This window comes from Haliotis asinina, chromosome 6 (assembly GCF_037392515.1).
Source record: "Haliotis asinina isolate JCU_RB_2024 chromosome 6, JCU_Hal_asi_v2, whole genome shotgun sequence".
NCBI lineage: Eukaryota > Metazoa > Mollusca > Gastropoda > Lepetellida > Haliotidae > Haliotis > Haliotis asinina.
The window spans coordinates 894,314-907,876 of NC_090285.1; the positions used below are offsets into that span (position 1 = coordinate 894,314).

The window sequence follows — 13,563 nt, forward strand, 5'->3', positions numbered from 1 at the left end:
TTTCCCCGTCGACATGCACGTGAGGTGGACAGTCGGGTTACGTGGGGCATGCATCAACACATTCTCTTAGATGTTCGGTTGGTTTCTAGTTCTATAATAGGAGTTACTGCATAACTCTAATACACACAAACCCATTTAAGCACAGGGTCTTAGCTTTTCACACACACACACACACACACACACATACACACACACACACAGACAAACAAAACACATTTCGCTGGTATGTCATGCTAAATCTTGTAAATCTTTATTTCTCTTTCTTACATATACCACATTTTATGCCAGTAAGTAGAATAAGTGCCTGATCGTTTTTTTTTATTATACACTCCATGGTTTTGCAAACGCAGCTAGTTTGTGAAATTGGTCAGTTATTTGAAGGATCGGTATGGTGACGACTAGGCATAGGAAATTGAACAATTATAACATCACGCCATAAAGAGCGAAATTCTTCTGAAGTCCAAATACTATCAAAATATTTAAAAGGGGTACCTAAAGAGGACTCTGGTGAGTACTTCAGGAGTTGATTCTTAATGTTATCAGTTCCTGCGGCAGTAGCGTGAAATTGTTCAAGAGTTTTATCCCATTTCGTGAACTTAAATTAATCATTTCTTTCTTGCTGCTTTAGATAATGTTGAAACCAGCAAATAACAAATCAGTAGTTAAGTATACCCACATAACATTTCCCTTTCATCATGTCGACATGACATTTCTCTTTCAGTATATGGACACGACATTTCCCTTTCAGTATAACGGACATGACATTTCTCCTTCAGTATATGGACACGACATTTCCCTTTCAGTATAACGGACATGACATTTCTCTTTCAGTATATGTACCTGGCATTTCTCTTTCAGTGTATGGACATAACATTTCTCTTTCAGCGAATAACAAATCAGCAGTTAAGTATACTCACATAAAATTTCCCTTTCATCATGTCGACATGACGTTTCCCTTTCAGTATAACGGACATGACAGTATATGGACATAACATTTCTCTTTCAGTATATGTACCTGGCATTTCTCTTTCAGTATGTGGACATGAGATATGGGAGAAGTGTCCGGGTGTTGGTGTCATCCAGCTGGATAATCCAAACGGTGAGTAAGTGATATTTGTTTACGAAGCCACCGAAAAGTCAGACATAGTTATTATGGTTCGTCAGCACCACCAACGTCATCTGAGTGTTGTAAACAACGGATGTGACTGTTGGTCCCTTTGTTTTAACACAAATGAATACTGACGTTGGTCATTTTTCAGATGTCCTATATGGGAACCGTGCTATATGCTCCTTCGCTCGCACTGAAAACAGGTTTGTGTGCTTCCGAAATCGCTAATCCCAACAAAACTACAAAGTATGTGATGAAATACTCCGTGTAATTAAAGCTTGACATATAACTAACCATTACTGTGCAGCAATATCGAAATGATATTCACTTGATATTTCTCTACTGTTACAGTAAGCGGCATGGAACTATGGCTGTCCATTCTTACGGTGGGATGTCTGGTCACTGTGTATACATCACTGGTGAGTGTACAGAAATGCATGCCTTTAACACAGGTGAGTAACCAGAAATGCCTGTCTTGAATACGGATGCCTGTCTTGAACATGGGGAACGCTAAAGATTGCTATAGACACATATGGCACAACTGAATGCACACATGTAAGTGATAGTGGGCAACGGCATGCCAGTGCCACAGCTGAATATACAGAGGTGACAAGTGAGTGCACAACACTACAAGTCCATGTGTCAGTCAGCTGTGGAATGTAAGAATGCTGGTTTCTGCTTGGCGTTTCACAGTTTTATTATAAAATTAACTAGGTTTACAAATCAATACAGATAGCGCTCACTTCAACGTAATAACGGCAGTGCAAGATCCAAAGTGGGTTGTTGACATTTTCAGTAGCAGCTACTGCAACAGTCGTGAAGGTAGCATCAGTTATGTTATTCATCTAGCAGCAACAAATGATTATCACCTATACGGTCGAGAAGATCACTTGCAATATTATTTTGGTACTTGCACAGTAAACGATTTAATGATTCCTAGTGCTCATTGGTTGATCGTACATTGGTGCACTGTCATTGGAAGCCGCAACTATTTTCATACCACCACGTTCATCCGTAATATTTCATCCAGTTTTTGAAGAATTGACCGTGCTGACCGACTTGTACGATATTTTAAATTAATAATAATAAAACAATAACATGCAGAATTTCTATTTTGATGTTAATTTAGTTCTTCATAAGTGTATTTTGCCTGTTTTTGACTGGAACTCAGAATTTAGAATTATCGTTCCTGACAAGGACACATGCGCGAGGTAAGAATAAGTACGTCACAGTATATTTCATGAAAATGTTGAACAACGTTAACATGTTCGTATTGTCTGCTTAAAACAAACATTCATCATTTATGCGTTTTGTTGTTCCCTTGCAGAACAAAACAGACTCTCCTATAACTAACACGTACATTGTGGTACGCAGTGGTTGATCTGGGATTGGGGGAAAAGCACAACGAATGTATCTCTAGGGCAAATGGCAACCCTGAAAAGTCTGATGAAACCCTCAGATATTGCCTGAGACAAGCTAATCTTAACCATGCTGAAAAACATCTGACATGACATCTGAGCATGATCGTTCCCAGTGGAGAACTTTATTAAAGCCATGATGATAAACTAAGCTGACGTGACTACTGAGGTGTTCATTGTTTCAATTCGGAGTAGGTGCCGATGATAATCAAATGAAAGGAATTCTACATCGAGAGCATACTGGGCTATCATGATATCACCGCTACTGCTGCAACAGCTGTGACGATTTCAATGTGATTTGTGCCACGTGGTTCCAGAAAAAAACATGACGTATCTCACATCCCTGGCTGACAAACGTTACTTATGAAAGTATATAGTACTACACATCTATTTCATGATTCATTCAGCTGTTTACTATGCATGTATGCGAAATATGGATATGTTCACATGATCATCTACATCTTCAGGGTGGTATGAAGGCTGTTCTGTGGACGGACAGTTTCCAGGCACTGCTCATCCTCGCAGGTCTTCTGTTGGTCTTTATACAAGGCTGTATCACGATCGGTGGATTTGGACGGGCTTGGGACATTGCAAGCGAGAACTCCAGAATCTACTTCCATGAGTAAGGAGAACGTCCTACGGGTTGTTTTTTCTTATTTGGGTTTTCCCCTTGAAAACTTTGAAAACTGAATAGGACAGCGACACTTTCGTCCAGTCCAATATCTAAACGTAATACATATGGCATAATATATATATCGAGAACACATGAAGTCATCGATTCATTAAACAGACACTTTGGTATATATCATTGGAAATGTGTTTATCATGAAAAGTTCTGCATCCTTTAGATGTTTTCATGAAGCAAATCTGGCAATAGTTAGTACTTAAACCCCTGACTGGCATTAAATGACATTCCTTTAGAGTATTTTTCAAAGAGTCTGGAAATATATGTAGTAAAGATCTATAATCCAAAAATACCTTGGATACCATATATTTCGTTTAAAGATTCCAATGACAATAATCCAATTTTCATCACAGAGATCCCTAGTATTAATAATCCCTTTACCTGCCCAGTTCGTTATATAGTTTGATGAATTTTTGAAATTGTGATTAAACCATGATGGCTGTGATAGAATTTCATTGATGTTATGTGGGTCAATATAATGTTTTTGGTGAAATAGTTGTCATACTTTTAGTACATCCTGCCCGAAAGGGTTTTCAGTCTTAATGTAGGCATCAGAATTTGCTCCTAAATTAAATGTCTTTGAAAGGTGTGTTGCGTGGATTTTCCTCATCACCTTTTCCGAAATATCATCGTAACCTAGATAATTTCAAAGCGTCCATAAATGTTTTAATATCGATCATTCTCAAACCTCCTTCTTCATAGTTATTTTTTATTATGTTCCTCTATATTTTGTCATTCTTATTATTCAAAACAACTTTAAAAAACATTCTTTCGAGTTAAGTAAGTCGATGTTTGGTGGGTCGGGCAGGGAATTGAAAATATGAGCCAATTTGGAGATTGCTAGAGTTTTTATTAATGTTATTTTACCAATAAGTGTTAAATCTTTATTTCTCCAAGATGCTAGGAGACTATTAATTTCTTGCAGTCTTTTTCTAGTGTTAATTACCATAGGTCATCAGGATCTGGTGTAAATTTAATACCTAGTACATCGAATTCAATAACTACCCATTCAACCTTTAGATCATTACATGCCATATCAGTAGATTTAGCTTTTGAGGCAATCCCTATTGCTTTTAATTTATCCAAATTAATTTTCAAACCTGACATTTTGTAGAAAGTAGTAACTGTGTCTATTGCAGTGGGCAAACTCTCTTCAGTCCCATTCAGAAATAGTTCAGTATCATCAGCATATTGATTCAGTTTATATTCATTATCATAAATAACTATACCTTTGATATTTTCATTATGTCTTATCATGCAACCAAGAATCTCATCTACAAAGAGGAAAAGACATGGGGATAGAGGGTCTCCTTGTGTACAGCCCCTTTCATTTGAAGAAAAACTCAGATAGGTTACCATGTTGGATGACACAAGATGTTGTTTCACAAGTTAAAGTATTTATCCATCCTATCATTTGGGGGCCAAATTCAAGTTTATGGAGGACTAGATTGATAAAATCGTTTGAAACAGAATCGAACGCTTTTTCAAAATCAGTAAGGATTAGCAAACCAGGGATGTTCTGTTTCTTTGTTTCAAACATAATATCATATAACAGTTTTCACTAATTGTCCTCCCTGGTATAAAACCAGTTTGGTTAGAGTGAATGAGTTCATCTAGAGTAGTTTGTAATCTGTGTGCTATATAGTAGCTGATGATTTTGTAAATAGCATTAAGTAAAGTGATTGGTCTCCAGTTTTTAAGTAATGTTCTATCCTTATAGGGGTTTGGAATACAGATAATAACACCTCTTTTCCAATTTGCAAACATTTATTCTAGGATAATAAATCGTTAATGGATCTATAGATCCATGTCTATGATTCCTTCCCCCCAAAATAAAGAAATCAATAGGAAAACCATTAATCCCTGTGCTTTTATTATTCTTCATTCTGTACACTAATTTCACGTAAACTGATTACTCTTTCAAGATAGTCCCTCTGTGTTTGATTTAAAGCTGGAGTATTAATATCCTTCAAACAATTTTCATCCTCATATTGTTTGTGAGAGGCATACTGATGTTTGTAAAATAGTTTTAGTACATTCAGCATTGACTTGCTGTCAGTAATTTCACTATGATCATTAGTTACTAACTTGTTGATTGATTTTGGGGAGATTTTTTCCAGGTGGCAGGAATATTGTCAAGGTTTGTCTCCCTCTTCGTACCAAAGAATTTCATTTCCTCTTTTTTAATTTCTTCCATTTCTCTTTTATATTTTGATAGTTCACTCAAAAGTTCATGTATGTTTTGAAATTTTTTTTCTAAGTTTTTTTTTTCTAAAAGTATCTTATACCTGTTTTATTTTTAATTCTAACTGTTCTGTATTTTTACTTTTGTTTTCTTCAAGTAGGATGAAAAGATATAGTCTTTGCTCGAATGTTCATTTATAACGTTTCCAGACATAAAGAGTTAGAAATAGTAAGTATACTATTTCCAGTGTTATAAAAATCATCGGTTTTGTCTGTTGAATATTTAAGAACTGTGTCATTTAAAATAGATCTGACTAAGTTTCCATATTCAGGATTTAACAGCAATGACGTGTTAAACTTCCAATATCCATGTCCCCCGTTCCTGGCCTAAAGTGTTTGAAAAGGTTAATGTTATTGTTGAGTGATCTCTTTTATAGCCTCGCAAAATGTCTGAATCTAAAGTTATATCAAATATATCCTCTGATACAATAAAGAAATCAAGTCTAGCTTGTTGTCTTGGATTTCTTTCTGCATTTATCATTCATACTGCTCCAAACATCAATAAGGTTTTAAGATTCGATAAATTCTAAAACAGTATTTCTTGATTTAGGGTTGTTTACATGTTTATAATTCTCAAGATCAATTGTTGGACGAGTTAGCAAATTCTCCAACTATTATCAGAGAATCGTTCTCAAAATTTAGAATAGTTTTGAACAGATTAGTGTACAAATGACTGTTAGGACCATAGAGATTAGTTAGCGTTGGTCTCTTAACCTCTATTGTTAAATCAGCAATTATGTAATTTCCATTTTCATCGGTTAAGGTCTTATGTAGTTTAAGATCAAGATCATTGTTAAAGAGAATGGCCACTTCTCTGGATTTAGATTTAAAAGGTCATCAATATGAATATCTTGCAGACATATGACTAAGTGTAGCTTTTTCCGGTGTATGACCATTAATTCTTTTCTTTAAGATTTGTCTGCAAGTCCTCTACAATTAGCTGAGATAACTTTGATTTTCTTAACATTATCCATTGTAGTCAATGGTTATGAGAACTATCAATATACATAACATTGTCTAGACACTGTGGTATCGGTGCAAACTGAATGGAGGTAGAAGCTCTCATGATATGCTTGTGAGAGAGCTTGTACAAAAAATACTTGTGATATCACGGGAACCTTTTTTTCTTCATAAATAGAAAAAAATGTGTTAAAAGAAACAGAAGGTAAATAGAACCAAATAGCGGGCGAACTGTTTTGGATAATACTTAATAAAGTGCAAATTCATAAACATCATAGGGTTGAGTTCCATCTACGGTTTGAAACGACACCCAATGCATTCCATACCAGGATGACTAAGAAAGATAACCGGACATTAACTTGACATGGCCGTAATGTGACTGTAGGAGATATTCCATGCTGTACTCGAGGCCTTGGTGACTATACTCGCCATGACAGGAATGGCATAGACATGTCACTAAGACATACACTGTTGAACTGAGATGAACCACAAGCACGATCTGCCACAGGCTCCAGGCGCTAACCACATGTACAGCTTGACCTCGTACTTAATATGTTTAATATGGTATATATATATATATATATATAAACTAAGAAACTAAGTTTGGAAACTAAGTTATTTGATGACTCATTTCTAACATATATATATCCATACTTGTATATACCGCAAATCAGTGTTAGAAATGAGTCATCAAATAACTTAGTTTCCAAATCAATACAGAATAGTGGACAGTATTCAAACATTTGTGTGGCAGGGCAAAATTCATTGGCAGCTCAGCTGCAATGGCTACTGATACTCAACAGCAATATTAGGTGCCAAGACAGTGAACGTGATATTCAATGGTCACACTACCAAAGCCGGCGCAGGCTGGTTATTGAAGGGGAAAATATGCACCTTCACAGACAACTGATCTACTGTCAAGTGAAGATGAGCATATACAATAATTGTTTTCTTGAAACTCGATGACATGCTGCTTCTGGGTGGCTCTTCTCGGAGTTTCAAACGCGTGAATCAAATGCTTGAATACTTTAGAATATGTTAAAACAATCTTTACACCCAACCCTGACTAGTTTCAGCATGGACCCGAGAAGCCGTGCCTCCTTCTGGTCTGTGGTTGTTGGGGGCGGGATAATGTGGATGTCCTACTACTCCGCGAACCAGAGTCAGGTGCAGCGCTTCCTTGCCTGCCACACGCTGAGAAAGGCCCAAGTGTAAGTCAGTGATCATCCATGAAGTCAACATGTGTTTGGTGCAAAGCGTTGGTTACCTTCTGTAAATGCAGGCGTATTTTTTTAATCCATTCCAGGTTATTCGACACTGGTTTCTTCACAGAAACCTGAAGAGATAACTGATCATCCGTTTGCCTGAAACTTAATCCCGTGACTTATGAATGAGATACTATACTCTGAAGTCTGAAAGGAATGTTGTATACCCACGAAAAGAATGCCGTTTTTCGTTTGACATCCCAATCGAATTCATTTTCCCCACCTGCAACGCTTCATCACAGTGCTGAGAAAAATCGTTCGTTTCTAGACAAACTAGATCTTGTATTCTGTAACCACCCTTTCATATACACCTACCAACATACATCCAACAACATACTCTTAGCGACAAACATCCAACAACATACACTTAGCAACATACATCCAACAACATACACATAGCAACATACATCCAACAACATACACTTAGCGACATACATCCAACAACATACACCTACCAACATACATCCAACAACATACACATAGCAACATACATCCAACAACATGCACTTAGCGACATACATCCAACAACATACACCTACCAACATACATCCAACAAAATACACTTAGCGACATACATCTAACAACATACACCTACCAACATACATCCAACAACATACACCTACCAACATACATCTAACAACATAAACCTACCAACATACATCCAACAACATACACTTAGCGACATACATCCAACAACATACACCTACCAACATACATCCAACAACATACACTTAGCGACATACTTCCAACAACATACACATAGCAATAGACATCCAACAACATACGCCTAGCAACATACATCCAACAACATACACTTAGCAACATACATCCAACAACATACACCTACCAAAATACATCCAACAACATACACTTAGCGACATACATCCAACAACATACACCTAGCAACATACATCCAACAACATACAACTACCAACATACATCCAACATCACAAACCAACCAACATACATCCAACAACATACACCTAGCAACATACATCCAACAACATACACCTACCAACATACATCAAACAACATACACTTACCAAAATACATCTAACAACATACACTTAACGAAATACATCCAACAACATAAATACCAACAAACATCCAACAACATACACCTACCAACATACATCCAACAACAGACACCTACCAACATATATCCAACAACATACACTTAGCAACATACATCCAACAACATACACCTACCAACATACATCCAACAACATACACCTATCAACATACATCCAACAACATACACATAGCAACATACATCCAACAACATACACCTACCAAAATACATCCAACAACATACACTTAGCGACATACATCCAACAACATACACCTACCAACATACATCCAACAACATACACCTAGCAACATACATCCAACAACACACAACTACCAACATACATCCAACAACACACACCTACCAACATACATCCAACAACATACACTTAACAACATACATCCTACAACATACACCTACCAACATACATCCAACAACATACACTTAGCGACATACATCCAACAACATACACCTACCATCATACATCCAACAACATACACCTACCATCATACATCCAACAACATACACTTACCAACATACATCCAACAACATACCCATAGCAACATACATCCAACAACACACACCTACCAACATACATCCGACAACATACACCAAGCAAGATACATCCAACAACATACACTTAGCGACATACATCCAACAACATACACTTAGCAACATACATCCAACAACATACACATAGCAACATACATCCAACAACATACACTTAACGACATACATCCAACAACATACACTTACCAACATACATCCAACAACATACACATAGCAACATATATCCAACAACATGCACTTAGCGATATACATCCAACAACATACACCTACCAACATACATTCAACAAAATACACTTAGCAACATACATCCAACAACATACGCTTAGCGACATACATCCAACAACATACACCTACCAACATATATCCAACAACATACTCATAGCAACATACATCCAACAACATGCACTTAGCGACATACATCCAACAACATACACCTACCAACATACATCCAACAAAATACACTTAGCGACATACATCTAACAACATACACCTACCAACATACATCCAACAACATACACCTACCAACATACATCCAACAACATAAACCTACCAACATACATCCAACAACTTACACTTAGCGACATACATCCAACAACATACACCTACCAACATACATCCAACAACATACACTTAGCGACATGCTTCCAACAACATACACATAGCAATAGACATCTAACAACATACACTTAGCAACATACATCCAACAACATACACTTAGCAACATACATCCAACAACATACACCTACCAAAATACATCCAACAACATACACATGGCGACATACATCCACCAACATACACCTAGCAACATACATCCTACAACATACAACTACCAACATACATCCAACAACACAAACCTACCAACATACATCCAACAACATACACCTAGCAACATACATCCAACAACATACACCTACCAACACACATCAAACAACATACACTTACCAACATACATCTAACAACATACACTTAACGAAATACATCCAACAACATACACCTACCAACAAACATCCAACAACATACACCTACCAACATACATCCAGCAACATACACCTACCAACACATATCCAACAACATACACCTACCAACATACATCCAACAACATACACCTACCAACATACATCCAACAACATACACCTATCAACATACATCCAACAACATACACATAGCAACATACATCCAACAACATACACTTAGCGACATACATCCAACAACATACACCTACCAACATACATCCAACAACATACACCTACCAAAATACATCCAACAACATACACTTAGCGACATACATCCAACAACATACACCTACCAACATACATCCAACAACATACACATAGCAACATACATCCAACAACACACACCTACCAACATACATCCAACAACACACACCTACCAACATACATCCAACAACATACACTTAGCAACATACATCCAACAACATACACCTACCAACATACATCCAACAACATACACCTAGCAACATACATCCAACAGCACACACTTAGCAACATACATCTAACAACATACACATAGCAACATACATCCAACCACATACACCTACCAACATATATCCAACAACATACACTTAGCAACATACATCTAACAACATACACATAGCAACATACATCCAACAACATACACATAGAAACATACATCCAACAGCACACACTTAGCAACATACATCTAACAACATACACATAGCAACATATATCCAACAACATACACCTAGCAACATCCATTCAACAACATACACTTAGCGACATACATCCAACAACATACACCTATCAACATACATCCAACAACATACACATAGGAACATACATCCAACAACATACAGATAGCAACATACATCTAGCAACATACACCTAGCAACATTCATCCAACAACATACACCTAGCAACATACATCCAACAACATACACCTACCAACATACATCCAACAACATACACATAGTAACATACATCTAACAACATACACCTAGCAACATTCATCCAACAACATACACATAGCGACATACATCCAACAACATACACCTACCAACATACATCCAACAACACACACTTAGCAACAAACATCCAACAACATACAAATAGCAACATACATCCAACAACATACACATAGCGACATACATCCAACAACATACACCTACCAACATACATCCAACAACATACACATAGCGACATACATCCAAGAACATACACGTAGCAACATACATCCAACAATATACACCTACTAACATACATCCAACAACATACACCTACCAACATACATCCAACAACATACACTTACCAACATACATCTAACAACATACACCTAGCAACATACATCCAACAACATACACTTAGAGACATACATCCAACAACATACACCTACCAACATACATCCAACAACATACACATAGCAACATACACCTACCAACATATTTCCAACAACATACACTTAGCGACATACATCCAACAACATACACATCGCAACATACATCCAACAACATACACCTACCAAAATACATCTAACAAGATACACCTACCAACATACATCCAACAACATACACTTAGCAATGTATATCCAACAACATACACCTAGCAACATACATCCAACAACATACACCTATCAACATACATTGAACAACGTACACCTAGCAACATTCAACCAACAACATACACCTAGCAACATACATCCAACAACATACACGTACCAACATACATCCAACAACATACACATAGCAAGATACATCCAACAACATACACCTTCGAAAATACATCCAACAACATACACCTAGCAACATACATCCAACAACATATACCTATCAACATACATCCAACAACATACACATAGCGACATACATCCAACAACATACACCTATCAACATACATCCAAAAACATACACCTAGCAACATACATCCAACAACATACACTTAGCAACATACATCCAACAACATACACATAGCAACATACATCCAACAACATTTATATAGCAACATACATCCAACAACATACACTTATCAACATTCATCCAACAACATACACTTAGCGACATACATCCAACAAGATACACCTACCAACATACATCCAACAACATACACCTACCAACATACATCCAGCAACATACACATAGCAACATACATGCAACAACATACACCTAGCAACATGCATCCAACAACATACACCTACCAACATACATCCAACAACATACACCTACCAACATACATCCATCAACAGACACCTAGCAACATACATCCAACAACATACACCTACCAACATACATCCATCAACAGACACCTACCAACATACATCCAACAATGTACATCTACGAACGTACATCCAACAACAGACATAGCAACATACATCCAAGAACATACACATAGCAACATACATCCAACAACATTTATGTAGCAACATACATCCAACAACATACACTTATCAACTTTCATCCAACAGCATACACTTAGCGACATACATCCAACAACATACACCTACCAACATACATCCAACAACATACACCTAGCAACATACATCCAACAGCACACACTTAGCAACATACATCTAACAACATACACATAGCAACATACATCCAACAACATACACCTACCAACATATATCCAGCAACATACACTTAGCAACATACATCCAACAACATACACATAGCAACATACATCCAACAACATACACATAGAAACATACATCCAACAGCACACACTTAGCAACATACATCTAACAACATACACATAGCAACATATATCCAACAACATACACATAGAAACATACATCCAACAGCACACACTTAGCAACATACATCTAACAACATACACATAGCAACATACATCCAACAACATACACCTACCAACATATATCCAACAACATACACTTAGCGACATACATCCAACAACATACACCTACCAACATACATCCAACAACATACACCTAGCAACATACATCCAACAGCACACACTTAGCAACATACATCTAGCAACATACACATAGCAACATACATCCAACAACATACACCTACCAACATACATCCAACAACATACACCTACCAACATACATCCAACAACATACACATAGAAACATACATCCAACAACATACACCTACCAACATACATCCAACAACATACACCTACCAACATACATCTAGCAACATGCACCTACCAACATACATCCAACAACATACACATAGCAACATACATCCAACAACATACACCTACCAACATACATCCAACAACAGACATAGCAACATACATCCAACA

General features: G+C 37.0%; 1 protein-coding gene across 2 annotated transcripts in view; it reads left to right on the forward strand.

Moving 5' to 3' along the window:
- The window catches only part of LOC137287357 (sodium-dependent multivitamin transporter-like), a 32,260-nt gene that overhangs the window by 11,204 nt on the left and 7,493 nt on the right, over positions 1-13,563 (forward strand). For both annotated transcript variants that reach the window (XM_067819611.1, XM_067819612.1), the window contains 5 exons: positions 1,034-1,099; positions 1,260-1,311; positions 1,460-1,527; positions 2,994-3,148; positions 7,486-7,626. In XM_067819611.1, coding sequence (XP_067675712.1) covers positions 1,034-1,099; positions 1,260-1,311; positions 1,460-1,527; positions 2,994-3,148; positions 7,486-7,626 — 482 coding nt within the window. The remainder of the gene's footprint in view (positions 1-1,033; positions 1,100-1,259; positions 1,312-1,459; positions 1,528-2,993; positions 3,149-7,485; positions 7,627-13,563) is intronic.